This window comes from Argopecten irradians, chromosome 14 (genome assembly GCF_041381155.1).
Source record: "Argopecten irradians isolate NY chromosome 14, Ai_NY, whole genome shotgun sequence".
In the NCBI taxonomy this organism is placed as follows: Eukaryota; Metazoa; Mollusca; class Bivalvia; order Pectinida; family Pectinidae; genus Argopecten; species Argopecten irradians.
In genome coordinates, this window is record NC_091147.1 from 30,539,390 (window position 1) to 30,566,653 (window position 27,264).

At 35.1% G+C, this 27,264-nt stretch overlaps 2 protein-coding genes across 2 annotated transcripts; one reads left to right on the forward strand and one right to left on the reverse strand.

Annotated features, from left to right (window-relative positions):
- Positions 1–288: 288 nt before the first annotated feature.
- Positions 289–11,871, reverse strand: LOC138307567 (WD repeat-containing protein 53-like). The gene is made up of 2 exons (XM_069248367.1): positions 11,753–11,871; positions 289–9,976 (listed from the first exon to the last, which is right to left on the reverse strand). The coding sequence occupies exon 2, from the start codon at positions 9,973–9,975 to the stop codon at positions 8,950–8,952; it is 1,026 nt and encodes a 341-aa protein (XP_069104468.1). The 5' UTR covers position 9,976; positions 11,753–11,871; the 3' UTR covers positions 289–8,949.
- On the forward strand, positions 11,864–25,798 carry LOC138307568 (nuclear protein AMMECR1-like). The gene is made up of 5 exons (XM_069248368.1): positions 11,864–12,117; positions 15,977–16,087; positions 17,865–17,979; positions 18,324–18,414; positions 19,617–25,798. The coding sequence occupies exons 1-5, from the start codon at positions 11,906–11,908 to the stop codon at positions 19,781–19,783; spliced, it is 696 nt and encodes a 231-aa protein (XP_069104469.1). The 5' UTR covers positions 11,864–11,905; the 3' UTR covers positions 19,784–25,798.
- The last annotated feature ends 1,466 nt before the right edge of the window (positions 25,799–27,264 follow it).

Sequence of the window (27,264 nt, forward strand, 5' to 3'; positions counted from 1 at the left end):
AAATGCACACTTTCAATACATTCTGTTATGTTGTTGCCTAGCAACAGGCCTGGCGTCGAGCATACAGTATTGATGCAAAAACAGACACTTGAATTGCTTTTAAAAATTTCTAACGCGTAGATTAAGGTGGAAACTTTAAGAAAGTTAGTACTTTGTGATGTGTATAAGAAATCATCGAAACCATGTCATGTTTCATAACACTTAACCATATTATAGCCCATAGTTACACCATAGCAACCATTTTCTCTCCATAGCAACAACACTCTAGACACTAAAAACACAAAATAATAAGATTTTAAAGATATTTAATCAATCTAATTTTACGTCTGTTCATTCCATTTCTGTATTTCAGTTGTCGGTATTATTCTGACATTATTTAATCATCTAATTCTATTTGAGGGTAACGTAGAAATAAAAACAACAGGGTAGTCTTCACATTTCTTGAATTTTATATCAAAGTCCCAAAAGGATAGCAACAACGTAATATTATCACAATCTTATGGCACTACTACATATGTACACTACGGTACTACTTAACGATATGTATTACATGTATACGCTCGCTATTTACAAAAGTAAAATCGACAATACTTTAATTCATGTAGATATTTCTAGGTGCAATAATGGAAGATAATAGATTTAGATATATGTACAACAGGTCATGTTTAATTTACAAGCATTTTTCAACCGCGCAAGTGACTTCGGACTTACACCTTTTCAATGTGTTCCAGAGGTTTGTATCCTGTTCTGGGAATTACGTTACGTCACATCTACCCTTTCTTATCAATTAATAAGCTGTTTTTATGTTATTTACTTTCAAGCATGATCTTTTAATGTAAGAAAATACTTTTGACAAGCAACGCCAGTGTCCTTGCAGTGGTTTATTCCTAAATATTTAGTATTAATACTGGTAGCATGGCAACCATACAGTCTTTTGATTTAAACATAGTTTATTTGTAAATTCATACACAATGCATATGTATATGCATTTTAACATTTGATCACAGTAAAGTCAATGGTTACATGTATAACTACCGGGAAGTATGTACATAGTACATATGTTGACTATGGTAATGGTGTCCTTATTATTATTATTTTTTAATTATGTCAACTTGAATAAAGGAGAAAATAGATTGAACAACATATTCACATACGGTTATATAGGTTAAGAATGTTCCTGGTTCAATATTTCTAAATATAATATTTTAAATTGTAAATGGAACTATAGGCCTACTAAAATAACACATGTAGGTATAGGCCTAACATATTATTACTAAAAGGCCCGCTACCTTTCCGAAAGGGCGCCCACCAAAGAATGATATATATCTGACAAAGGAAAGATGGTTCTTTTCTCTACTTTTTAAACTTTTTCAAACATACTACATATAAAATTTGAGACAGATCACTTTGGTACTTTCTGAGAAATAGCAGTAACAAACTTCAATTATCAAAATCCAAGATGTCGGCCATCTTGTTCACCAATGGGCAATATGCACAACTAGGGTCCTAGGGGAACCTAAATATGAAATTTGAGACCGTTCACTTTGGTACTTTCTGAGAAATAGCGGTAACAACCTTTAACTATATGTCAAAATCCAAGATGGCCGCCAGTCTTCAAACGATGGGTCCCAAAATGCAATGTGTACAACTAGGGTCCAAGGGGAACGTTAACCTACATATGATATTTGAGACAGATCCCTTCAGTGGTTTCTGAGAAATAGCAGTAACATACTTTAAATATCAAATCCAAGATGTTGTTGACCAATCCGTCCCAAAATGCAATATGCACAACTAGGGTCCTAGGGGAACCTACAGATGAAATTTGAGAAATAGCGGTAACAAACTTTAACTATCAAAATCCAAGATGGCTGCCCGATCGGTCCCAAAATGCAATATGCACAACTAGCGTCCTAGGGAAACCTACATATGAAATTTGAAAAAAGATCCCTGTAGTACTTTTTGAGAAATAGCGGTAACAAGAATTGTTAAGGGACGGATGGAAGGATGGACCACGGATCCGGACCACTGATAAAAGGTGATTTGAATAGCCCATCATCTGATGATGGTGGGCTTAAGAGATCAACAAGTTGCATGTTAATTGTTATCATGATGCTTCAAGAAAGGTTTTATTGTGTTTTATTTATCAATGTGGAATGATTACATGGCAGATCTGAAATCAAAGCCAAAGTTCCTGATGAAATCACACACTGACCTTCCTAGAAGCAAGACTTCCATGTATAAGATACATTTCTACATCCATATCAAAATAAAGCTTCATCTTTACAAAAGGTTCCACCTTTCATCAACATATACATGTTCATATAGATATAATTTATATGATATCTCTAGACCTTCTTGTTTCAAGTTTAAGTTAAATCACGCAGATAAAACTAATAACAAGAGATCCCAGAGGGATCTTGGCGCCCACCAAAGAATGATCAATGTCTGACAACAGAAAGAGGGATCTTTTCCCTGCTTTTCAAACTTTTACTACATACTATATATGAAACTTGAGAAAGATCCTTTCAGTACTTTCTGAGATATGCAGCAGTAACAAACTTCAATTATCAAAATCCAAGATGGGTACCTGTCGATCATCTTGCCGACAGATAAGTCCGAAAATGCACTAGACCCCTTGGGGAACCTGCACATGAAATTTGAGAAAGATCCCTTCGGTACTTTCTGAACAAGAGGCCCAGAGGGCCTGTATCGCTCACCTGGTTTGAAATGCCAAGTAATGTTCTGAATACAGGTTCATTGTTTCTTTTGTAAAGGAATTTTAATATTAACCTCTAAATCCCCTATTGGGCCCCATCCCTCCTGCCCCCAGGGGGTCAGAGCCTAAATTTATACAAGTTCTGTTCCCGTTCCAAAAAGGATGTTTGTGGCCAAATTTGGTTACAATCCATGCAGAACTCTTGGACAAGTATCGATTAATAGGATTTACCTCTATTTCCCCTATTGGGCCCCGCCCCTCCTGTCCCTGGGGGTTCAGAGCCAAAATTTATACAAGTTCTGTTCCCCTTCCCCCAAGGATGTTTGTGGTCAAATTTGATTAAAATTCATGTAGAACTCTATGAATAGTAGCGATTTAAAGAATTTACCTCTATTTCCCTTATTGGGCCCGCCCCTCCTGCCCCCGGCGGACCAGAGCCAAAATTTATACAAGTTCTGTTCCCCTTCCCCAAGGATGTTTGTGGCCAAATTTGGTTACATTCCATTCAGAACTCTATGACTAGTAGCGATTTAAAGGATTTACCTCTATTTCCCCTATTGGGCCCCGCCCCTCCTGTCCCTGGGGGATCAGAGCCAAAATTTATACAAGTTCTGTTCCCCTTTTCCCAAGCATGTTTGTGGCTAATTTTGGATACAATCCATGCAACACTCTAGGACAAGTAGCGATTTAAAGGATTGACCTCTATTTCCCCTATTGGGCCCTGCCCCTCCTGCCTCCAGGGGGTCAGAGCCAAAATTTATACAAGTTCTGTTCCCCCTCTCCCAAGGATGTTTGTGGCCAAATTTGGTTACAATCCATGCAGAACTTTATGACAAGTAGCGATTTAAAGGAAATGTTGACAACGGACGGACGGACGGACGGACGACGGACGCCCGCCATGACATAAGCTCACCCGCCCTTCAGGCCAGGTGAGCTAAAAATAGTGGTAACAAACTTTAACTATCAAAATCCAAGATGGCGGCCATCTTGTTCACCAATGGGCAATATGCACAACTAGGGTCCTAGGGGAACATGCATATGAAATTTGAGAAAGATCCCTTCAGTACTTTCTGAGAAATAGCGGTAACAAACTTTAACTATCAAAATCCAAGATGGCTGCCGGTCGGCCATCTTGTTGACTGATTAGTACCAAAATGCCATATGCACAACTAGGGCCCTAGGGGAACCTACATATAAAACTTAAGAAAGATTCCTTCAGTTCTTTCTGAGAAATTGCGGTAACAAACTTTAACTATCAAAATCCAAGATGGCCGCTGATCGGCCATCTTCAATCTCGACCGATGGGTCCCAAAATGCAATATGCACAAAGTAGGGTCCAAGGAGCATACATATGAAATTTGACAAAGATCCCTTCAGTACTTTCTGAGAAATAGTGGTAACAAACTTTAACTATCACAATCGAAGATGGCCGCCAGTCGACCATCTTGTTGACCGATTGATCCCAAAATGCAATATGCACAACTAGGGCCCTAGGGGAATCTACATTTGAAATTAAAAAAAGATCCCTTCAGCACTTTCTGAGAAATAGCAGTAACAAGAATTGTTAACGGACAGACGGACGGACGGAAGGATCACTGACCACGAAAGGCGATTTGAATAGCCCACCATCTGATGATGGTTGGCTAAAAATGTCTTTTTAATATTGCAACTGTTAGATAACCAGAAAAATAACAACATTTTGTCAAGACAATGTCAGGATTCAGATCATTTGGGGCAAATTTCAGCTAAATCACACTAACAGAACTTGAAATGAAGTTCAAAATGTGTTTTCAATATTTCGAATCATCTAAAAAGAGACAATAATTTTAAATCCCTAAAAAAAGTTTTTTATCACAGTTGAAATAAGACTTGAACAAAGACTGCAAGGATCATGAAAGTGTAAAAATCCTCATAAAATATCACTTAAAATAATAATTACTTATGTTTTCATTAATAACAATTATAAAGAGTACTGCTGTGCAGTGTTCTCCCTTAAGGACATTTCCACCTGGTCCTAAGGACCGACTGACCTTAAAAGTTATGGTGCTTACTGAAAGTTACTGGTCTTTACAAAGTTACAATTCATCCTTGTATTAACAACAAGAGATCCCAGAGAGATCTTGGCGCCCACCGAAGAATGATCTATGTCTGACAATGGATAGAGGGATCTTATCTCTGCTTATCAAGCTTTTTCAAACATACTACATATAAAATTTGAGACAGATCACCGACTGACCTTAAAAGTTATGGTGCTTACTGAAAGTTACTGGTCTTTACAAAGTTACAATTCATCCTTGTACTAACAACAAGAGATCCCAGAGAGATCTTGGCGCCCACCGAAGAATGATCTATGTCTGACAATGGATAGAGGGATCTTATCTCTGCTTATCAAGCTTTTTCAAACATACTACATATAAAATTTGAGACAGATCACCGACTGACCTTAAAAGTTATGGTGCTTACTGAAAGTTACTGGTCTTTACAAAGTTACAATTCATCCTTGTACTAACAACAAGAGATCCCAGAGAGATCTTGGCGCCCACCGAAGAATGATCTATGTCTGACAATGGATAGAGGGATCTTATCTCTGCTTATCAAGCTTTTTCAAACATACTACATATAAAATTTGAGACAGATCGCTTCATATTTTCTGACAAATAGCAGGAACAAACTTCAATTATCCAAGATGGCTCCTTAGCCGCCATCTTGTTGATCGATAGTTCCCAAATCGCAATATTCACAACTAGGGCCCTAGGGAAACCTACATATGAAGTTTGAGATAGATCCCTTCAGTACATTCTGAGAAATAGCGATAACATACTTTAACTATCAAAATCCAAGATGGCTGCCTGGCGGCCATCTTGTTCACCGATTGGTCCCAAAAGACAATATGCGCAACTAGGGCCCTAGGGGAACCTACATGTGAAATTTGAGACAGATATCCCTTCAGTACTTTCTGAGAAATAGCGATAACAAACTTTAACTATCAAAATCCAAGATGGCTGCCTGGCGGCCATCTTATTGAACGATTGGTCCCAAAACGCAATATGCACAACTAGGGCCCTAGGGGAACATACATGTGAAATTTGAGATAGATCCCTTCAGTACATTCTGAGAAATAGCGATAACATACTTTAACTATCAAAATCCAAGATGGCTGCCTGGCGGCCATCTTGTTCACCGATTGGTCCCAAAAGACAATATGCGCAACTAGGGCCCTAGGGGAACCTACATGTGAAATTTGAGACAGATATAAATTCAGTACTTTCTGAGAAATAGCGATAACAAACTTTAACTATCAAAATCCAAGATGGCTGCCTGGCGGCCATCTTGTTCACCGATTGGTCCCAAAAGACAATATGCGCAACTAGGGCCCTAGGGGAACCTACATGTGAAATTTGAGACAGATATCCCTTCAGTACTTTCTGAGAAATAGCGATAACAAACTTTAACTATCAAAATCCAAGATGGCTGCCTGGCGGCCATCTTGTTCACCGATTGGTCCCAAAAGACAATATGCGCAACTAGGGCCCTAGGGGAACATACATGTGAAATTTGAGATAGATCCCTTCAGTGCTTTCTGAGAAATAGCGATAACAAACTTTAACTATCAAATCCAAGATGGCTGCCTGGCAGCCATCTTGATGACCGATAACTCCCCAAATGTAATATGCACAACAAGGGCCCTAGGGGAACCTACATATGAAATTTGAGACAGATCCCTTCAGTACTTTCTTAGAAATAGTGATAACAAACTTTACCTATCAAAATCCAAGATGGCTGCCTGGCGGCCATCTTGTTCACCGATTGGTCCTAAAATGTAATATGCACAACTAGGGCCCTAGGGAAACTTATGCATGAAATTTAAGACAGATTCCTTTAGCACATTCTGAGAAATAGCGATAACAAACTTTACCTATCAAAATCGAAGATGGCTGCCTGGCGGCCATCTTGTTCACCGATTGGTCCTAAAATGTAATATGCACAACTAGGGCCCTAGGGAAACTTATGCTTGAAATTTAAGAATGATCCCTTTAGCACATTCTGAGAAATAGCGATAACAAGAATTGTTAACGGACGGACGATGGACCACGGACGAAAGGCGATTGGAATAGCCCACCAAATGGGTGTGTTCTCCATTTGCCCACTTTTTAGAGACCAAAGGAAAGTGTTGGTATAGGAGAACAATGGAAAACCAATTATAGTCAGTTCCATAATAATTTTTACCTGTGCTTACCTGTGTTCGTTTACCTGAGCTACCTCTAGTTTGTCAAAAGTGTGGAAATAGAGAGATATCAATATATATGTATATAATAGAGTACTACATGTATATAATATTTTGTGCGTTTTGAAAGACAAATATAAATAATATTTTATAGATTACATTTTTATAAACTTCACCATTGGAATGGTGGATTAAAGAACAAAATTTCATCTAAGTTTTAGGAGAATTAAGTGTCAGAATATTTTTACAAACTGTTGCAATTTCAAAAATTAGTTATAAACAAATATGTAATATTTAGTAATGTTGGCATGTGCACTTATATAGCTACAGATCGATAGAGAGAATACAGCGTATGTCACAAGATATTATTTAACTCTATAGGATGATACATGTAACAATATACATGTACACGTAGATACAAATGTATACATTTGTACTTGTATATAATTAACTTTATCATGATACAGTATTGTATATCTTATATATCAAACTATACAGATGTCTCGAAATTCCAATTCCACAGTGACAAGAAATTCAAATAATTAAACTATTTTTAATCAAGGATGATATTTTTGGAAAAATCCAGATGGTCCCTAAATATCAAAGCTGATATAAGTGCTAAGTATAATAAATTAAATATACTTTTTAATCAATATGTTATATTTTGGATTTATATAGATATCTTTTGTTTTAAATGTAACACTGTAAAAGCGAAAGCTTACATTTGCATTTGAATTTGCATGATTTGACAAGTAATTTTATCATGTATAATGCGCATCGATCCCTCTTATCACACTATGAAACCAAAGCATTTTTACAGAATATAGACTTCTGCAGATTTCAAATTGTTTGAGAGGATGTGAATGTTATAGAGATAATTTTTAGCTAGTGATAGTTCGAACACTGATTTTTTTTTTATAATTGATCATATTTCGAACAGTTCGAACATGTCAAATTATGAACGTAAAAGTAAGATTTTTGTCGGTAAATTGGCTCAACGGGATTCCCAAAAATGAAGATACATTGCAGTATAAATATTTCAGTAGAATTGTCACAAAGGTGATTTCTAATGAAAAGAGACGTAAACATAAACTGCATGATTACATAATTATTACCATATAAACTATTTTTGTAAATATATTGAATGTGGATTTTGTTATATATGCCACTAAAGTTTATATGTGTATGTACCTAGATACGTAACATGTAGCTCCATATCCAAGTAAGTGTATATTTTGATTGAACTACAACTAAGCAACTATAGTCATAATTTCTGTGTTTATATTTGTACATGTATATATGTTTGTTAAAAAGAGAGAAAGGAATTTTGAAGTTTTTGAAGTTAGGACCAAATATTGATTTTACGTTTGCTGTGTTAATCATTTATTAATACATTATATATTATTATTATATATATATTATTAATATAAAAAATTCAAGAACATAACTGACATCACAAAAAGAGATTTTTCCATGTAATATTATCCATGCTATACATAAATGATATACCCTTATGGAATAAGTACAGTACGTATCACAGGTGAAATTCACAGGTAAATCCAGGTTAACTTCTCTGAAATAGACTATAATGATAATCCTTGTCAAAACATTCTGCTAATTATCAGATTATAAAAAGTGGGCAAATGTAGATACTGCCAAATGGAGATACAGCCATCTGATGATGGTGGGCTAAAAATATCCACATACATGTATCTATTTTAATTTTGTGCGCTCTCAACAAAGTTGACAGAAAACCAGAATATTACGAAAATCTGTTTTTTACAATTTGATCTTCAACCTCTCTACAATGCTACAGCTATTTTTGTTTTGTATATCTTTAGTACTCTATCAGAACTGGACCAAAAAATTGCTGGTCAAATAACAAGTTGCATGATGTCAAAAATTGTCTGCCCTACTATAAAGTTGCCGGTCACAGACAAACGTTAATTTCAAATGCTGCTGCTGTGATCATGACTATAAACTCTGATAAAATGACCAATAAAACATGCTATTGTAGTAGTAATATTGTTATGTTGGTGGTTTGATCTGCCACAGCGAGTTTTCTGGTGCCATTTATCTCGAAAGGTTTCATCCAGTTGATCTTATTAGAATGTTGAATCTCCAGTAGTTTACAAGAACTTGACACATTTTCATTCCTCTGTTCCTCTGGATGGGTGTGACCGTTGGTCAGAGCACTCGCGCCGTTACTTTGTCCAATATGTGAGGGCGATTCAGCCGATTTCTCCAGGTCCCATAGTACAACACAGCAGTCGTTGCCTCCAGAAACCAAATGCGTGTCAGAGACAAAGTGGACCTGTGAAGCACCTTGAGAATGAGCATGCAGACTGAAATGTTCTCGGATGTTTTTCCTCCTCATATCAAACACACTTACCAGTCCATTTTCTAAGGCACATGCCAGGTAGTGTCCATCACGCGAAGCTGCTAAGTTATGGATGAATGGGGGATTCACCATGTAGGCCTCCTGTTCACACGTCTGCATTTCCTGCATATTAAACTGATTTAAACATTTAGGCCGCGAGAAATCCCAATGTACAAGCTGGGAGTCCAGTCCGCCTGTCAGGATCTCCCAGGGTTTCTTTGGTCGAAAACATACAGACGAACAAATATTAGTGTGTTTATGTCTCAGAGTTTTATACACTCTCTTTTCCTGAATATCAAGAATTTTTATTTCACCAGAATCGTCACAAGCAGCAAGAAAATTTTCTTTCTCATCCACTACTATTTGGTTAACCTCATCTTGATTCACATTAAATGTTTCTAAAGGTTCAGAAAAGTTTCTCAGATCAAACACACAAATTTTGTTATCGAAGGAAGCGTAAAGTGTATTGTCTTTATCCTTGGAGAAGAAGACAGCTCCACAATCGGTGCCCTCATTGACGAACTTGTGGAAGAGTGTTCCATCTGTACTCCAGATACACACCTCACCGTCCTCGCCTCCCGACGCGACAGTACTATCACAGACATCCACACACAGCACGCTGCTGGTGTGTCCTCCAGACAACACCTCACTCATCCTAAATAGATATAAAATAAAACATTTAACTCCTCCTACAGAGATATAAAACTAAACACACTGCTCATCCTACAGAAATGTAAAACTAAACTTAACACCCAAGTACTCATTCTACAGAAATATGAAGTTAACACCTCAATAATCAAAGATAAATTATTCATTTGTTGAAAAGACCCATGGTAAAGATCGGCGGTAATGTTTTGTACTGTAAGTGTTGTAATCATATAAATATCTTATATAATATATAACCAGTCTGAACAGGGTGATGACTAGCTGCAATATTGTAGCTCAAAAGACTTTTGAGACAGAAAATGGTGTCGTCTTTAGAGCTACAATTGGTGCCTATTACTGCTAATGGAGCAAAGTAATGATTATGCAAACCATTATAAAACATTTGTTTGCATTTTATCGTACTTGTTTGATATCGCTTACCTACTAGGCAATAAAACTGAACCACATAAAATTTAAAATTCTCATCAAAGCATTATATTTTTACATAATACATATGAAGGTCTTTCTGAAGGGAATTTATATGGCAAGTCACAAATTGTGAATTTGACGTCGTGTGAGCGGTACGGTAGATATTAAGAATGGTAGTTATGTTTGTTTTGGACAAAAATAATAAGTAAATGCATGTATACGCATGTACTACTCCCATTAACATGAGAGTCGACTGGTCAGCCGTTTTTTTATCGGACGTTATTTTGCTGACTGTCGACTCTCATTTCCGAAGGGTAATTTCTTTGATCCAGCTTCCGACGTCAGATGAAGGCGGAATGAAAAGTGCAATAATATCATTATTTATAGCTCTAACAGTGATAACATTGATGTGTACTTACAGTTTAGGTATTAATTATCCCATTTATCTAGGAAACCCATAACTTGAGGCCTCATAAAATAGTATTTTAGCGGATTAGATATGATGAATCCTTTCCATAACATTTTGACCTAGTTCTAAATATGGCGGCTGGTTACTTCAAAAAACGGAACGTGAATTCAAGCGGGCAGAATGCTAGTAAAAGTAAAGGCAGATCAAGCTTTATGGGGACTTTGCAATTCGTTTTTTCTATTTACCGGGTGGATCGCTTTCATCATGAAGTTTTGTCTGGGTCATGAAAGTTTACGTTAGGAGATGTAAATATTTGTTTTAGATGGATTTTACGGCTGATTTTGTCAAAATACTTGTTGATTTATGAAAAAGAGGTAGGTATTTGACATTGATGATGATTTAAATATGATTTAAACGTTTTATATAGTCACAATCCAAACTTTGAAAATGTTACCCTCAGCATCGGGTAAATGGCCTATCAGAAGTTAGAGGTTAGACACGACGTAATGTTCCAAAAGTGTCTCGTCGTGATATACCTCTAACATTGTTGGAGTAGCCAGGTACATATATTCGTTCTAGGTGATGACCTGGCGCTAGGCTATACCAAACGGTGTCAGCGAATTCTATGTTTTCATATAGTAGTGCGTTCTGACCCTATAGCTACACCAGACATCTAAATGTCTAAGTCTAATGTCAGGGCCAGAGTAGCTCAAAATATGAACACACTAGGCCTAAGCTTACTGTACAGTAACGTTAGAAACAGAAACACGTGCATGTTTCATGATGTTGAGTGATGCGACATTTTCAGTAGAATTTGCTTTAAACAATCAATTGGATCAATAGTTAGCATATTCATCATATAAGAACATTTCTCATTTATATCATTTTCAGAGAGAGGAGATCTTCCATGTCATCATACTTTAGTGTGATGTGAAAGGTTTCAGATACCTGAGAAATTCTGTCTTTTTTCCTCTCCTGTCTAGTTTTATCTTGCGGAGCGTATCGGAGATGATGCATTTTAGGAAATGTTTGCGTCCGAGAGCACCCGAACTTCATAATTCAGGATCTCGCGAGAGTTTTGCGTGATCCAAGGGACTTATCATGGCGGCTAGCTGTTGTGGTGTGAAGAAACAAAAACTCAACAATTCGATGCCATCGATTTGTTGTAATGGTTCTGCTGTCCATCCGAATACCTTCAAAAATGGTTATAGTGTAGCCTGCCGGGACATGTGTTACTTCTGTTTTGACGTTTTGCATAGTTATTTGCATAATTATGATCCGCCCAGAAACCCAGTTTTCACCAACGATGCATAGTAAGTTGTACCAAAACATGCCATAGGGCTCGTTCAAAAAACACGTTTTTAAGTCATTCCTGAGTATTTATTTTAATTTTGTGACTCTTTCTGGTATTTACATATATTTTTTGTGTTGATACATTATTGATTATCTTTATTTCTGAATTAAATCAGTCATACAGGGAAAAAAATAGATGTGACAAAACGAACTTATATTTCTGATTTGGACGATTCCATCCACTTTGTAGGGTGGTACAGCCATCGTTGTAAACAAAGCGTTAACCTCCACAACATTCGTATACAGTTGTGTATGAAAACCAAAAGTCCATGTCGTACTGTCGACATTTTTCCTGTCCAAAAGGTCATACCTCAATTCAAGAAAAAGGCTAAATAATTTATTAATTGATTTATAAATAAAATTAATCATAATTAATAAGCTAGGATCTAATTTGCTTTTTATAATTTTTTAATCAGAATAAGAGTTTAATGTACCATCGATCATGAGAACAATTACTAATTAATAAAAGTGATTTATCACTTTAATTCCAGGGGTGTAAAAATTTATTTCAAACCACTAGCCCAGGGCTAGTAGACACCAAAATTTCACTAGCCCGGCCTAAATATCTACTAGCCCAGCTAAAAAAAAAATGAAAAAATTTATAATATTGAAATTCAAATATTTTTAATTGAGTGGGTTTTTTTTTATTATTTGCATCTACTCTTTTTTTTAATTCAAATAAACATTAAGATATTCCTTAATCTGTGTTATTTTTAGAACACAATTTTAAGATATGTTTTTAATCCTGAATCCGGATTCTGGATTCCTGACCTTTGACCCGGATATTAGAATAACCATAACAAATATGGCTGCCTGCTGCAGGCATGGCTTTGCTGCCGACTTTTTGAGGAATAGATTCCAGTTCTTTAACATCATTTTTGTAACTATTAAAATTTACTGATCTGATAGCTGAGATGACTTATTTGATGGTTTGTATATTATTTTTCTAGAACTTGTATTGCAAATTACGTCACTTTCACATGAAATGCTATGCATCACTATTCACTGTGGTGATCGGGAGGCCTACTGTACCTGTCTACAGTCGTCAATAAATTAGACAACATGACTCCAGATTAAGATTTAAAGTTAGATACGAATATTACATAGAATTGCAATGTTTTAAAGTGTTATTATGACTTAATTTTGATGTTTTTCGTTTTGAAATATCTTTGAAAAAAGTCACTAGCCCCGGGCTAGTATGGCTAAAATTTCCACTAGCCCAAGCTGAAAATTTGGTAGCCCCGGGCGTCGGGCTAGTGGATTTTTACACCCCTGAATTCAATAGAATATATGCATACATAACTTATACCATATGATAACAGAGTTAGTTCAATGTGTTCATGTATATTAGAACTTACCAATATAGTTTTGCTAAGATCACCTTATTATCCCCCGCCCAATGAAGTTGACGGGGGATATACAAATGGGTTCCGTCCGTCCGTCTGTCCGTCCGTACGAATTGTTTCCGGAGCATAACTCTAAAACCAGTAGAGATATTTCCAAGAAACTTCATACACACATTGGTCTTATGGTCTAGTAGTGCCTTTTGCTATTTTTAGGTTTTCATTTTTTGCATTTTTTCCGTAACCTTGGAAACATTGCTGAAAATATCATATTTTTGTACCAGGTTCGTTTCTGGAGCATAACTCTAAAACCAGAAGAGTTATTTCCACGAAACTTCATAGACACATTGATCTTATGGTCTAGTAGTGCCTTTTGCTATTTTAAGGTTTTCACTTTTTGTGCTTTTTTCTGTAACCATGAAACATTGCTGAAAATGGCAGATTTTTGTGTAAGAATCGTTTCTGGAGCACAACTCTAAAACCAGTAGAGATATTTCCATGAAACTTCATAGACACATTGTTCTTATGGTCTAGTAGTGCCTTTTGCTATTTTTAGGTTTTCATTTTTTGCACTTTTTCTGTAACCATGGAAACATTGCTGAAAATATCATATTTTTGTACCAGGTTCGTTTCCGCAGCATAACTGGAAAACTGGTTGAGATATATGCACGGAACTCCATAGGCACATTAGTCTTATGGTCTAGTAGTGCCTTTTGCTATTTTAAGGTTTTCACTTTTTGTACTTTTTTCTCTAACCATGGAAACATTGCTGAAAATGGCAGATTTTTGTGTAAGAATCGTTTCCGGAGCACAACTCTAAAACCAGCAGAGATATTTCCATGAAACTTCTTAGATCTAGACACATTGTTCTTTTGGTCTAGTAGTGCCTTTTGCTATTTTTAGGTTTTCACTTTTTGTGCTTTTTTTCTGTAACCACAGAAACATTGCTGAAAATATCATTTTTTTGTAGCAGGTTCATTTCCGGAGCACAACTCTAAAACCAGCAGAGATATTTCCACGAAACTTCATAGACACTTTCTGTTTATGGTCTAGTAGTACCTTTTGCTATTTTTAGGTTTTCATTTTTTGCACTTTTTCCGTTACCATGGAAACATTGCTGAAAATATCATGGTAAATGGTAAATGTTACTTTGCAAAACTCCACCCATCTTTGTGTATATAGTCTAATATAAATGTCAAGGCTGTATACCTGATTCAACAATTGCAGCCCCGCTCTACTTGAATTATACTCCATCTTTCTTTAGCTCAACTTCCTTTTTCCTGTTTTTTTTTCATACACATAAGTCTACACATAAGATACACACAATCAAACTTACTTCAGCTTTGATATCTCCATTGGCGGGGGATCTGAATGACTATGTCCTTGTTAAAATTAAGATAATTGTTAGTATAAAACAGATTGTAAATTTTATTATATATACTACACATATAGCAATACTTAATAGGAAAATCACCGGAAAACAAAAAATATGCCCTTCCTGATTGAATCTGTAAATTTCTTTCATTTTAATAGATAAAAGAAATTGATTTGAAAGTTTTCATCCAAGCCTCTGACTGATGCTTTTGATATATAAATTGTATATGTATTATGCTATTGATTATCAATCAAGTGCCCACTAGGTACTTTCCAAAATAAAAAATAAAAGATTCGTAAAAACAACGCAATAATAACATAAGAAAATTTATATCAATTAATTGCCTAAGATGGGGTTATACAACCAGGGATCAATCTAGGTTTCGGGGGAAACTACCCTTTTTCAAAATAGGGGAAAATTTGGCAAAATATAGGGGAATTTGAATCTTCTTATTTTGGTCCAAAATTATATTCATTGATATTTTGATGAAAAATTACTGTAAAACAACTAATTCTATTTTTGAATTTAGTAAAACAAGATTTTAAGCTCAAAAATGACGAATTTGAGTGTATCATGAAATATGCAGTAGCTTTATGATAAATATAAAGAAATTTGCAAACAAAAGTAAAAAAAAAAAAAAAAATAATGAAAAATAAGTCAAAGGGGAAATTGTGTTACGAAAACGATCATTTTTTAGCTTCAAATGGGGAATTTTTAAATCTTCAGGGGAATTTTAGGCCAGAGGGGATTTCATTCCTTGAGGGGAAATTTACCCATAAACGATAATAAATCAGAGCTAGATTGATCCCTGACAACACCAAACAATAGTAAATTTCTATGTTATATCAGTGAAAATTCATTTTGCTGCTTTGCCATCTGGCACAACTAAAGGAGGTGGGCATGTAGGGACATGGGCGCTTATTGGGTCAAATACAGACTACAGTATATATTTTAAATGTGTTGTTCAGAATGTGATCATTATTTAAGTATGTTAAGCATAAACTTTTGTGACTCAACAAAATTATCCGTCTCGTTTTAGAAAGGTAGTGGGCCTTTAAATATATAAATATAAAAAGCATTTATAATTTTATGATTTTACAGTCCATTGTTTGTGACATGGAAAATAGGTAGTAATCGGCGTCTACGAGGTTGTATAGGAACATTCTCAGCGACAAATCTTCACAGTGGCCTCAGGGAATACGCTGTCACTAGGTAAGTACTCACTCAGGCCTTCATACTACACACACATGCAGTGGCCTAAGGGAATACACTGTCACTAGGTAAGAACTCACTGATGTATTCATAATACTCGCATACAGTGGCCTCAGGGAATACACTGTCACTAGCTAGGTAAGTACTCATTCAGGTCTTCATAGTACACACACACACAGTGGCCTCAGGGAATACACTGTCACTAGGTAACCACTCACTCAGGGCTCAGGGCTTTTTCTCATACTCAATGGTCTTCATAGTACACCACACACAGTGGCCTCAGGGAATACACTGTCACTAGGTAACCACTCACTCAGGGCTCAGGGCTTTTTCTCACTGCTTTGGGAATGGGGCCTATGGCTTTGAATTTGGGAAAATGTGCGACAAAACCAGGATTTGGGAAAAATTATGATATTAAGCATAACAAATAAGAATTTTTTATTTCCAATGTATTTTATGTACTTTTCTGAAGCCAATTCACAAATACTTAAAGTCTTAACCAACTAAGCTCATGTAATATTTTTGGATAGTTTTGAAAGAAATTTCGATTTTGGAAAATTGAAGGCTTGAATTGGGAAAAATTTAGAGGTTTTGCCATGGGGAATGGGGCCGATTTTCGGCCCCAAATCATGTTGAAAAAAAGCCCTGGGGCTTCATATCAGACCTTGGGGAATACACTGTCACTAGGTAAGAACTCACTGATGTATTCATAATACACACATACAGTGGCCTAAGGGAATACACTGTCACTAGCTAGGTAAGTACTCATTCAGGTCTTCATAGTACACACACACACAGTGGCCTCAGGGAATACACTGTCACTAGGTAACCACTCACTCAGGGCTCAGGGCTTTTTCTCACTGCTTTGGGAATGGGGCCTATGGCTTTGAATTTGGGAAAATGTGCGACAAAACCAGGATTTGGGAAAAATTATGATATTAAGCATAACAAATAAGAATTTTTTATTTCCAATGTATTTTATGTACTTTTCTGAAGCCAATTCACAAATACTTAAAGTCTTAACCAACTAAGCTCATGCAATATTTTTGGATAGTTTTGAAAGAAATTTCGATTTTGGAAAATTGAAGGCTTGAATTGGGAAAAATTTAGAGGTTTTGCCATGGGGAATGGGGCCGATTTTCGGCCCCAAATCATGTTGAAAAAAAGCCCTGGGGCTTCATATCAGACCTTGGGGAATACACTGTCACTAGGTAAGAACTCACTGATGTATTCATAATACACACATACAGTGGCCTTAGGGAAAACACTGTCACTAGCTAGGTAAGTACTCAATCAGGCCTTCATTGTACACACACACAGTGGCCTCAGGGAATACACTGTCACTATAGCTAGGTAAGTACCCTCTCAGGCCTTAATAATACACACATATTGTGGTCTCAGGGAATACTCTGTCAGCACATTATGTATATTCCCTTAGACTTAAATAATCCTAATCCTCAGGGAATACACTCATTATATAAGATAAGCACTCAGAAAATATTGCAAGTACAATAGACCTTTAAAACTGTAAATCGCAAAAATTCCATTGTCGTGAAAAACTAGCTGAAGTTGTGTTCGGCATGAAAAGGTAAAATTAAGATTGTGGAGTAGTTCCCCTTGGGCCTCAGAAAATATTACGCTTTTCCCCTGTGAAACTTTCAGTTCATAGCTAATTCTTGCCTCCCTGGGAAACCCAACAAATTGACTGCTACACCAAATGAATTACTATTGACTTTTGTCATGCTAGCTGGTTTGCTTTGTTTTTACCTAATTGCAGTGCTATGAAAGACAGTCGTTTTAGTCCAATAACTAAGGACGAGTTTAGTAAACTACATGTTTCTGTGTCCATTCTCACAAATTTTGAAGATGCCAAAGACTTTGAAGACTGGGAGGTAAGTATGTTCAGAGATCAATCTAGTTCTGATTTACTACTGTTTAGATTTCACTGAAGGAATTTATAATTAAATTAAGAAAAAAATCCCCTTTAGGATGAATAAAAAATGTGACATATTTTTCATCATTTTGGTTGTGAAATTTTTCATATTATTATTAATTAGCACATTTAGTATTTAAAAATATTTGTCATTATTGAACTGAAGACAAGTAATTTTGTAACACATATGGAGATTTGGGACCAAAATAAGAACATTCAAATCCCCCAAAATGTCATCCAACTTTTCCTGTGACAATATTGGTTTTAATATGTTTTACAAACTTAACATTTTTTTCCCCTAAGGTTGGAACACATGGCATTAGGATTGAGTTCTTGAATGAGAAGGGCCATAAGAAAACAGCAACATATTTACCCGAAGTTGCCACTGAACAAGGTATGGAGATAACTGGTGTTGTCAAGCACAGAGACATAATAATTATAAGGTCTGAGTGGCTATAAAAATGGAGTGAAGCTTTAAGCTTCTGTTGTGATGCAAAATAATGTCAATTCTGGATCAGAAATTGTCAAAATTATTAGAATGGAATATTCTAATTAGGTCATGATTATATGTCGAAGGTTCAGGATGGCTAGTCATGGCGTCCGGGAAACGGTTTCCGTGTGATAACTTAATTATTTATTGTCCGATACCAACCAAATTTAGTATACTGCTTTATATCAATGAGATCCGGATTAGTTAAATAATGGTTGAATCCTTCAATATTTGCAAGAGTTACGGGACTTAAAAATAGTCAGAACAGATAAATCCATGGTTTCCGCTCAATAACTTTAGTATTTATTGTCCAATTTCAACCAAATTTGGGATATTGCTTTATATCAATGCGATCTTTGATGGGATGATACTGGTCAATATCCATCAATATTTGCAAGATTTACGGGATTTGATAACTTCACCTAATTATTAACAATATTTTCAACTGTAAATAACTATTTTTTGTGATGCTGTGCAGGCGACACATCCACTTCCGTGGAATTCTTGTACCTGGCTTTGTATTACTGGTCATTTTTACCCGACTTTGTATTACTGGTCACTTTTACCTGACTTTGTATTACTGGTCACTTTTACCTAACTTTGTATTACTGGTCACTTTTACCTGACTTTGTATTGCTGGTCACTTTTATCTGGCTTTGTATTACTGGTCACTTTTACCTGACTTTGTATTACTGGTCACTTTTACCTGACTTTGTATTACTGGTCACTTTTACCTGGCTTTGTATTACTGGACTCTTTTACCTGACTTTGTATCACTCGTCACATTTACCTGACTTTGTATTACTGGTCACTTTTACCTGGCTTTGTATTACTGGTCATTTTTACCTGACTTTGTATTACTGGTCACTTTTACCTGACTTTGTATTACTGGTTACTTTTACCTGACTTTGTATTACTGGTCACTTTTACCTGACTTTGTATTACTGGTCAGTTTTACCTGACTTTGTATTACTGGTTACTTTCACATGGCTTTGTATTACTGGTCACTTTTACCTGACTTTGTATTACTGGTCACTTTTACCTGACTTTGTATTACTGGTCACTTTTACCCGACTTTGTTGCATGTGATGATTTTATACTTGCAGGATGGAATATAGAACAGACTATAGACTCTCTTCTTCGTAAGGGTGGATTCCGCGGACCTATAACAAACGAAGTTCGTAGGAACTTAAGATTGACTCGATATAGGAGTGAAAAAATAATGGTGGCCTATGGAGACTATGTAGGCTCCAAACAGAACGGCCACGCATGATGATAGCAATGTACAGCAGTGTACCTGGCAGCAGTCATAACACACAGGCATCATCCATGGAATACATGCAACATTGTGCGGCTTGCAAATATATAAGTTTGTTTTATTGCAGACTTTAGGTAGCAGTGTACAGTAAGACCGAATGGCCACGGGTGAGATTTTTATTAAGAAGAAAGCCCCTGTTTTATTATATGCATAAAAAAATAAAAAAAAGTATATGTCCTAAAATTGGTGAATTCAATCTAGAGAATTATATGCAGGCTTCACATTTGCATAAAGAAATCCCACAAAATGGGTTCAAAATTAATGGTTCAGAGGGTAGTCGAATGTGCGTCTAGAGGAGGTGTAATTTTGGGTTGAAAATCCCAATTTTTGCATTTTTTCAAAAAACAAATTTGGTTACCATGGTTTTTACAGGCTCACAAAACCACAAAAAACAGACCTGTCCAAAAATGAACTCTGCATAACAATTGCAAATGTTGTGTAGATTGAAAATATATATACTTTTATATAGATGTTATTTAAAGATGCTCCACCGCCGACAGAGAATAAATGATATTCGTCATTTAAACAACAAGTGGTGCTTAATCGTTTATATATCTGTCTTATTAACACAAAAAAACAATATAAAACAATTTATTTTGCCTTTGGTGCATGCGCAATCAGTACTTCATTCCATATAGGATATAGGGTCACAGATTTTTTTCGGGATGCAATTAATTATTTGTTATATTTTGAACTTGAAGTAAAATTAGACGCTCAAACTTTTAAATGGTGATAATGGTGTAAAGTATGTAATTTTGTAACCGAAGAAAAATACTAAACCGTCTGCTGTTGTTTTTGATAGTGAAAAAAGTACCATTTATCAGCGGTGAAGCATCTTTAAGGTTAAAAAGCTGTGTGTACATAATTAAAGCCTGAGCTTTATTTTGCTGAATTTTTCAAATCTACTGTACACTGCCAGCTCATTAAATCTATATCTCCTGCTTATTGAGACCCAGTTCTTGAGCTTAGCAACAGCAGTGAAGTTAAATCTTTCAAGGAACTGCTGTGATTCAAATCAGCTTCAAAATTTGATTCTTGGAGGTCTTGAATTTTGCATTAACATCATCAATTTCTCTCTTTGGCCAACATTTTTTTAAGATTTTTGCAATTACTATATTCAAAATATCTCTTCTCAAAAAGTTTTATCAATATAAACATGCTTATATATTGGCAAGTTACTTATCTATACAATTATTGTGTGTGACTGATTTCTAGAGTAATAACATGTATATTCACAAGTACTTGGAAGGGCTTTGATCTTGAAATATTCTATATCTCTTTTTATCACTGATAATTTAAGAAAAAAGTCTTTCTTGAATAAAGAGGATGTGACAATATCTACAATGAAGATAGTTGAAAATATGGATGAAATTTTCCAGGACTATCATCACGATAGATAAAGACAGACTAACCTTCCACTACTTTATATATTATTCACTTTTTCAAGGTTAACTTTGAAGTTTAAAATGCAGTATTGTAATAGTGTTAGTATTTTAGCAAACTAAAGTAGATCTTTTAACTTTTCAAACTTTATTTATTTAGCTCTTTATGAAAATATTGATACTTTTTAACTTTTCTGAAATATTAAAGAAGCAAGTTCAGCAAAGCCCCTATGAAATATGCATACCATCACCATATAAGGGTTTTTATGTGCTTAATTGTGTCCATGATTTTATTCCATTCACGAGAAGTTTTATCGGCCGAGAGGACCCTCACCATCTTTGTCCCCAATAACCCCCTCCTCCATCTCAAACCATTTGCAGCCTTTTTTCTAATGAATACAACATCGGAGACGGTCTCAGGGAATTATTATTATCTGGCTGTACCAGCTAATCAATGTATTCATGTGTGGAAGTCATTTAGTGTATATGTTTGGGCGTGCAGTCATCTGAGTGTTTCTGAAATAGCTTCAATAGATTTTGTATCAACATTTTTATAATATCATAACCAACCCTGGGTTAAGGTTTTAAGTATAATAAGATTTGTGTCAATTTTGAATAATTCATTTTCTCTTGAAATCATTATGCACATTTTTAAACTTCTGAGCACACTATTGTATTGATACGATGTTAAGCCTAGTACAGTTCCTCTCAGACTGATTATGTTAAAATGTCATAATTTTAATTAAAATGAAGGTATTATTTGTCGGATAGGTGTCATTTTTAAATTTACTGATCTCAGTTCCTGATAGTCCCATAGCTGATCACTGCTTCCTTGTTTTATCTCTTTATAGTTGAGAGTAAGGGGAGACAATTCTTATGTTTCTGTTCAGGCGACATCAACATTTTCATTTGAGTCAACTTTTGACAAATTGATGTTAATTACATGCAATTGAACTGAAAACCTTGTCAATTTAGTCTTTGTATCAGTCAGACAACAAAAACAAACACCAAAAAAGCAATAATAACAGTACCAGGTAACTTAAAATTTGGTGGATTTTGAGAATTTGCAATATTATATTATATAAATTTGTAGAACCTTTGATCCCAATTTGACGATCATCACGGTGAATGATAAAAGTGATATCAATTTCTTGTTTTCAACAGTATTGTCAGTAAAATGGGACATTTAAAGTTGAGCTTTTTTGTAGGTGCAAGATTTATGATTTAAATTAAGAGACATTTACATAAGGACAGCAAGTCAACAACAAGCATATTACATTAAATTCATGCTTGTAACTCTCTTTTTACTACACCTACTGAATCTCATACTGGAGTAACAGTGAAACATGAAATTTGTGTATGGTTTTATATGTGTTATATAACTTTTTTTGTCGGCTGTATATTTGTTGTTTAGTTATGTGAGAGGTTCATAGCTGAGTAGATATTGACATTCATTTGCCATCAATAACATTGGTATCATATTAACTCATGCTTAGGGTATATATGACACTAGTTCCACCTACTTATGTTTTGATTGAAGTACAGATTTATGTGTCTGAGCTATATCATCCTATTAACATTGCTGCCAGAATATTTGCTGTACATGCAAATTTAGGAACATCAGTTTTCAATTCTCCAGTGTAATAAGCATTGTGATTTTAAACACGTTTTATTTGTTATGTAACTTGCTGGTATAGTATGAAATATGTTTTTATCAAATGTTTGCTATAGAGTAAATAATTTTGTCATATGTATTTTTCAATCATTTTACCTGTATTTGTATCTTAGCCTGGTACTAGTACTGTATTCGACCCAATAAGCATCCAGAGCCCTTAGATAACTGAAAATAAATTATGGGCACATAAAAGAATTAAATTTGGACTAGGGTACCCTTTCAAAAAAATTTTGCAAAACGTATGCCATAAATCAATTTGCAAATATAGAAATCAACTTAAAGAAACAAGTTTGGTTATTGTATATATTTACAGTATGCATTTAATTTAAGATAGTAGTTAAATTGATGTTACAAAAAGTTGGAGGGGTGCTAAATGGGAAGTGTTTATTGAGTCAAATATGGTATAAAAAATGTAAAACCTTTTTATACAGTGCAGTTGGCCAATGACTGACTTCTGTTGCATCTTTTCTTCAGTGAACAAATATATCTTAAGTTAGTACAACAAATTAAATTATTTTTATCACATGTGTTACAGCAGATTTACAAAGGTTTGAAAATTCTACAATTACATATTACTAAGTTTTCTGCCCTTGCATGTAGGTATTAATTATGATGTCATGTGTTTTCGAGCCTAACATCAAACTTTTACAAGATTGCACTCACAAAATAATGATGTAACAAGCGATGCCGACCCTCAAGGGACCTTACTCTGTAAAATGCAAATACAATAAGAGAAGTTCAGAGAAGCAAGGTTTTATATCTACAGAAATTGAGTGTTGGCATTAGTAAGTTATTTCTTTATCTGATTATATATATGTACTAAGTGGATCTTACAAATACATATGTGTTGAGTAGTACAATGGGACATTGCACGCTCCTCATTGTTAAGTTGATCAATATTACCAAATCACTAATTGTCTGAAATAATTCATATTTTAAAGATGCTCCACCACTGACAAATGGGATTTTTTCACTATCAAAAACAGGAGCAGACGATTGGGTATTTTTCTTCACTTACAAAAGTTACTTACTTTACACCATTACCACCATTGAAAAAATTGAGCTTCTACTTTTACTTCAAGTTAAAAATATGAAAAATAATTAATTGCATCCCGAAAAAATTTCGTGACACTATATCCTATATGGAATGAAGTACTGATTGCGCATGCACCAAAGGCGAAATAAATTATTTTATATTATTTTTTGTGTTAATTAGGCATATATACACACGATTAAACACCTATTATTGTTCAAATGATGAATATCATTTATGCTCTGTCTGCGGTGGAGCATCTTTAAATGCTTTATATATCTTAAGTTGATGACCCTATGTTAAAAAAAAAATTAAGATGACGTTTTTGTATCAAGCTCACATCATTGTTTTAGAGATATAGATGTTGAGAGTGGCAGATGATGGCAAGTTTGTTTTACTTTCAGTGAAATGCATTCAAGCGTCCGGATTACACTTCTCCTTGAAATGTTGTAGCATTATGTAAGGACAGCCAATGTAACCCTGGGAAATTACCATGATTGATTACACTCCTTTTGGTGGAGTGCTAACAATGTTGACTTCAAATAAGGGACCTACTAAATTGACATGGTCACACCTTTGTACCAAAGATTTGTTAGCATACACTTGAAGATAAAAATATTAAAAATCTCTTTGTAAGTCACTCATCATCACATAAGTTCATTAATATATAATTTATTTGGAATTCTGTATTAGGGCTAACAAATATAGGTCAAAATCATGTAGTATAAAAGTGATTCTCAGGTCTCTGTGATTTCAAGTTTAATGCTAATAGTACGTATACTGTAAAAGCCACCAATATCACTTTACCACTTTAATTTGATGGATACAAAGTCACAAATTTTCACCTACCTGTCAATTAAGATCATATACATGTGGGTCATCACTGTATATGTACAAAAAATGTAGAAAGTTGTTTACCATTCTGTTTAACATACTGTAACATTATGTAGCAATGATTGAAATTACCAACACCTTGAGTGTGTAAACGCCAAAATAGGTAAGTTCACTTATAGCTGTTAACCAAGCTGTAAACCAAACTGTTAACCAAACTCCACCATCAATTTGACTGACACTATTGCCGAGCTGATAAATTTTAATACGACTGGTTGAAACTATTGATTTGTGGTTTTAATGATCTGAAAGTCCATTCAAGACGCTTGAAGGTATTTCACTGTACATCAGTTAGTTATTAAAACTGAAAATTACTTCCCAGTATACATTAATTAATAAAGTTGTGTAGTTGAACCTTGGTAACTCAAACTTGCATTACTTAAAAGACCCTGGTTTATTTGAAGTATTTTGTTTGTCCCAACAAAACTTTCCATAACTTTATATTTGAATTAGATCTAGTCAATGTTTGGAATAGTAGCATTGCATATGGATCTGGTTAAAGCAATTCACTTTTTATCAGTGTGAACATTCCTACATTACAAGAAACAGTATTTCTAATTGACGTCAACACATCTCATTTCATGTAAACAAAAATGGACCCAAAATCATGTCTGAGTTAAAAAAAACTAGAAAGCTTTCTGAAATACTGTCTAATTTGATAACTGGTGTATTGAAAATGTTTTAAAATGAATATACTATGTCAGTTGTAAAGGTCAACATTGTTTTTTTGAAAATGGAAATGTTTTATTCTATGATACTCTATTTTAGTGAAATCAAATTTTATCAATTTGTAAATTATTTATGGCCCATTGGTTATAACATTTTCAAATTTTAGTTGTTATTAACTCATGCACCCTTGAAAATTCATAATGAACTGTTCTAGCCTTTGAATTTAGAAGAGTTCAAATATGTCTCCAGGGGTAAATGATTTATAAATGATTTAATAAATGATTTAATAAATGATGAATGACATTCGCGTAATTTTGAAATTTTAAGTTGTGTTTATTATCTCCTGCCATCAGACCTTCATGTATAGATACAAAGTAATGAAGGATGAAAACGTAATATTTTATATTAAAGTCCACAGGAATATTTTATTATTGCTACAGAAGTAAGAATTTTGTTAAGATTTGAAGACAATTATTAAATTGTTCCTAAAAATGGTTGAGTATATCGTTAGCTCACCTGGTCCGAAGGACCAAGGTGAGCTTATGCCATACCGTGGCATCCGGCGTCCGTCCGTCAACAATCTACTTCTTCTCCATAACCGCTTGTCGGATTTCAACAAAATTTGACTGGTAGCATCCTTATGGGCTTCTTACTGAAAATTGTACTAATGATGGGGCTGACCCCCCAGGGGCCTGATGGGCGGGGCCAAAAGGGGTCAATTTGGCTATTTCCATTTAACAACTTCTTCTCTGAAACTAAGCATGGGATAGCACCCAAAATGCAATGGTAGCATCCTTATAGGGTGGGGATTCAAAATTGTACAAATGATGGGGCTGACCTCCTAGGGGCCTGAGGGGCGGGGTCAAAAGGGGTCAATTTGGCTATTTCCATATAAACGACTTTTTCTCTGAAACTAAGCATGGAATAGCATCCATAATGCATTTGTAGCATCTTTATAGGGTGGGGATTCAAAATTGTACAAATGATGGGGCTGACCCCCCGGGGGCCTGAGGGGCGGGGTCAAAAGGGGTCAATTTGGCTATTTCCAACTAAACGACTTCTTCTCTGCAACTAAGCATGGGAGAGCTCTCATAATGCAATGGTAGCATCCATATAGGGTGGGGATTCAAAATTGTACTAATGATGGGACTGATCCGCCCGGGGGCTGAGGGGCGGGGTCAAAAGGGAGCAATTTTTGCTGTTATCATATAAACAACTTCTTCTCTGCAAATCAGCATGGAAGAGCACTCATAATGCAATAGTAGCATCCTTATAGGATGGGGATTTAAAATTGTACAAAGTATAGGGCTGACTCCCTGGGGCCTTAGACGTGGGGCCAAAAGTGTCAATTTGGCTACTATTTTCATATAAATTCCTTCCTCTCTGAACCTTTGTATTGGATAGCATATTTTTTTGATATCTATAGCATTATTTTATGGTTGTGTTTCAAAATAAAACAAATTTTGGAGTCAATTTTACTAATTTTTCTAATTGTATGAGTCTTTGTGATATTACAAAAAACAAAAGAAAAACCAGGTGAGCGATTCAGGCCCTCTGGGCCTCTTGTTAAGACTTCACATAGCGATAAGCCACTTTAAATTTTTTTTTAAAGAACAGTCTAACTTCACTAGCCAATGGGATACTTTCTCCCTGTTTCACTAGCGAAGTTGAGAACAGCCAGGACAAATATTTTTCATAATTCTGTATATACCGGTAATTCAGTTTATAAAATGAACATTCCATAAGAAACAAACTTTGATCAAAATTCTTAGTTCAAATATTGTTT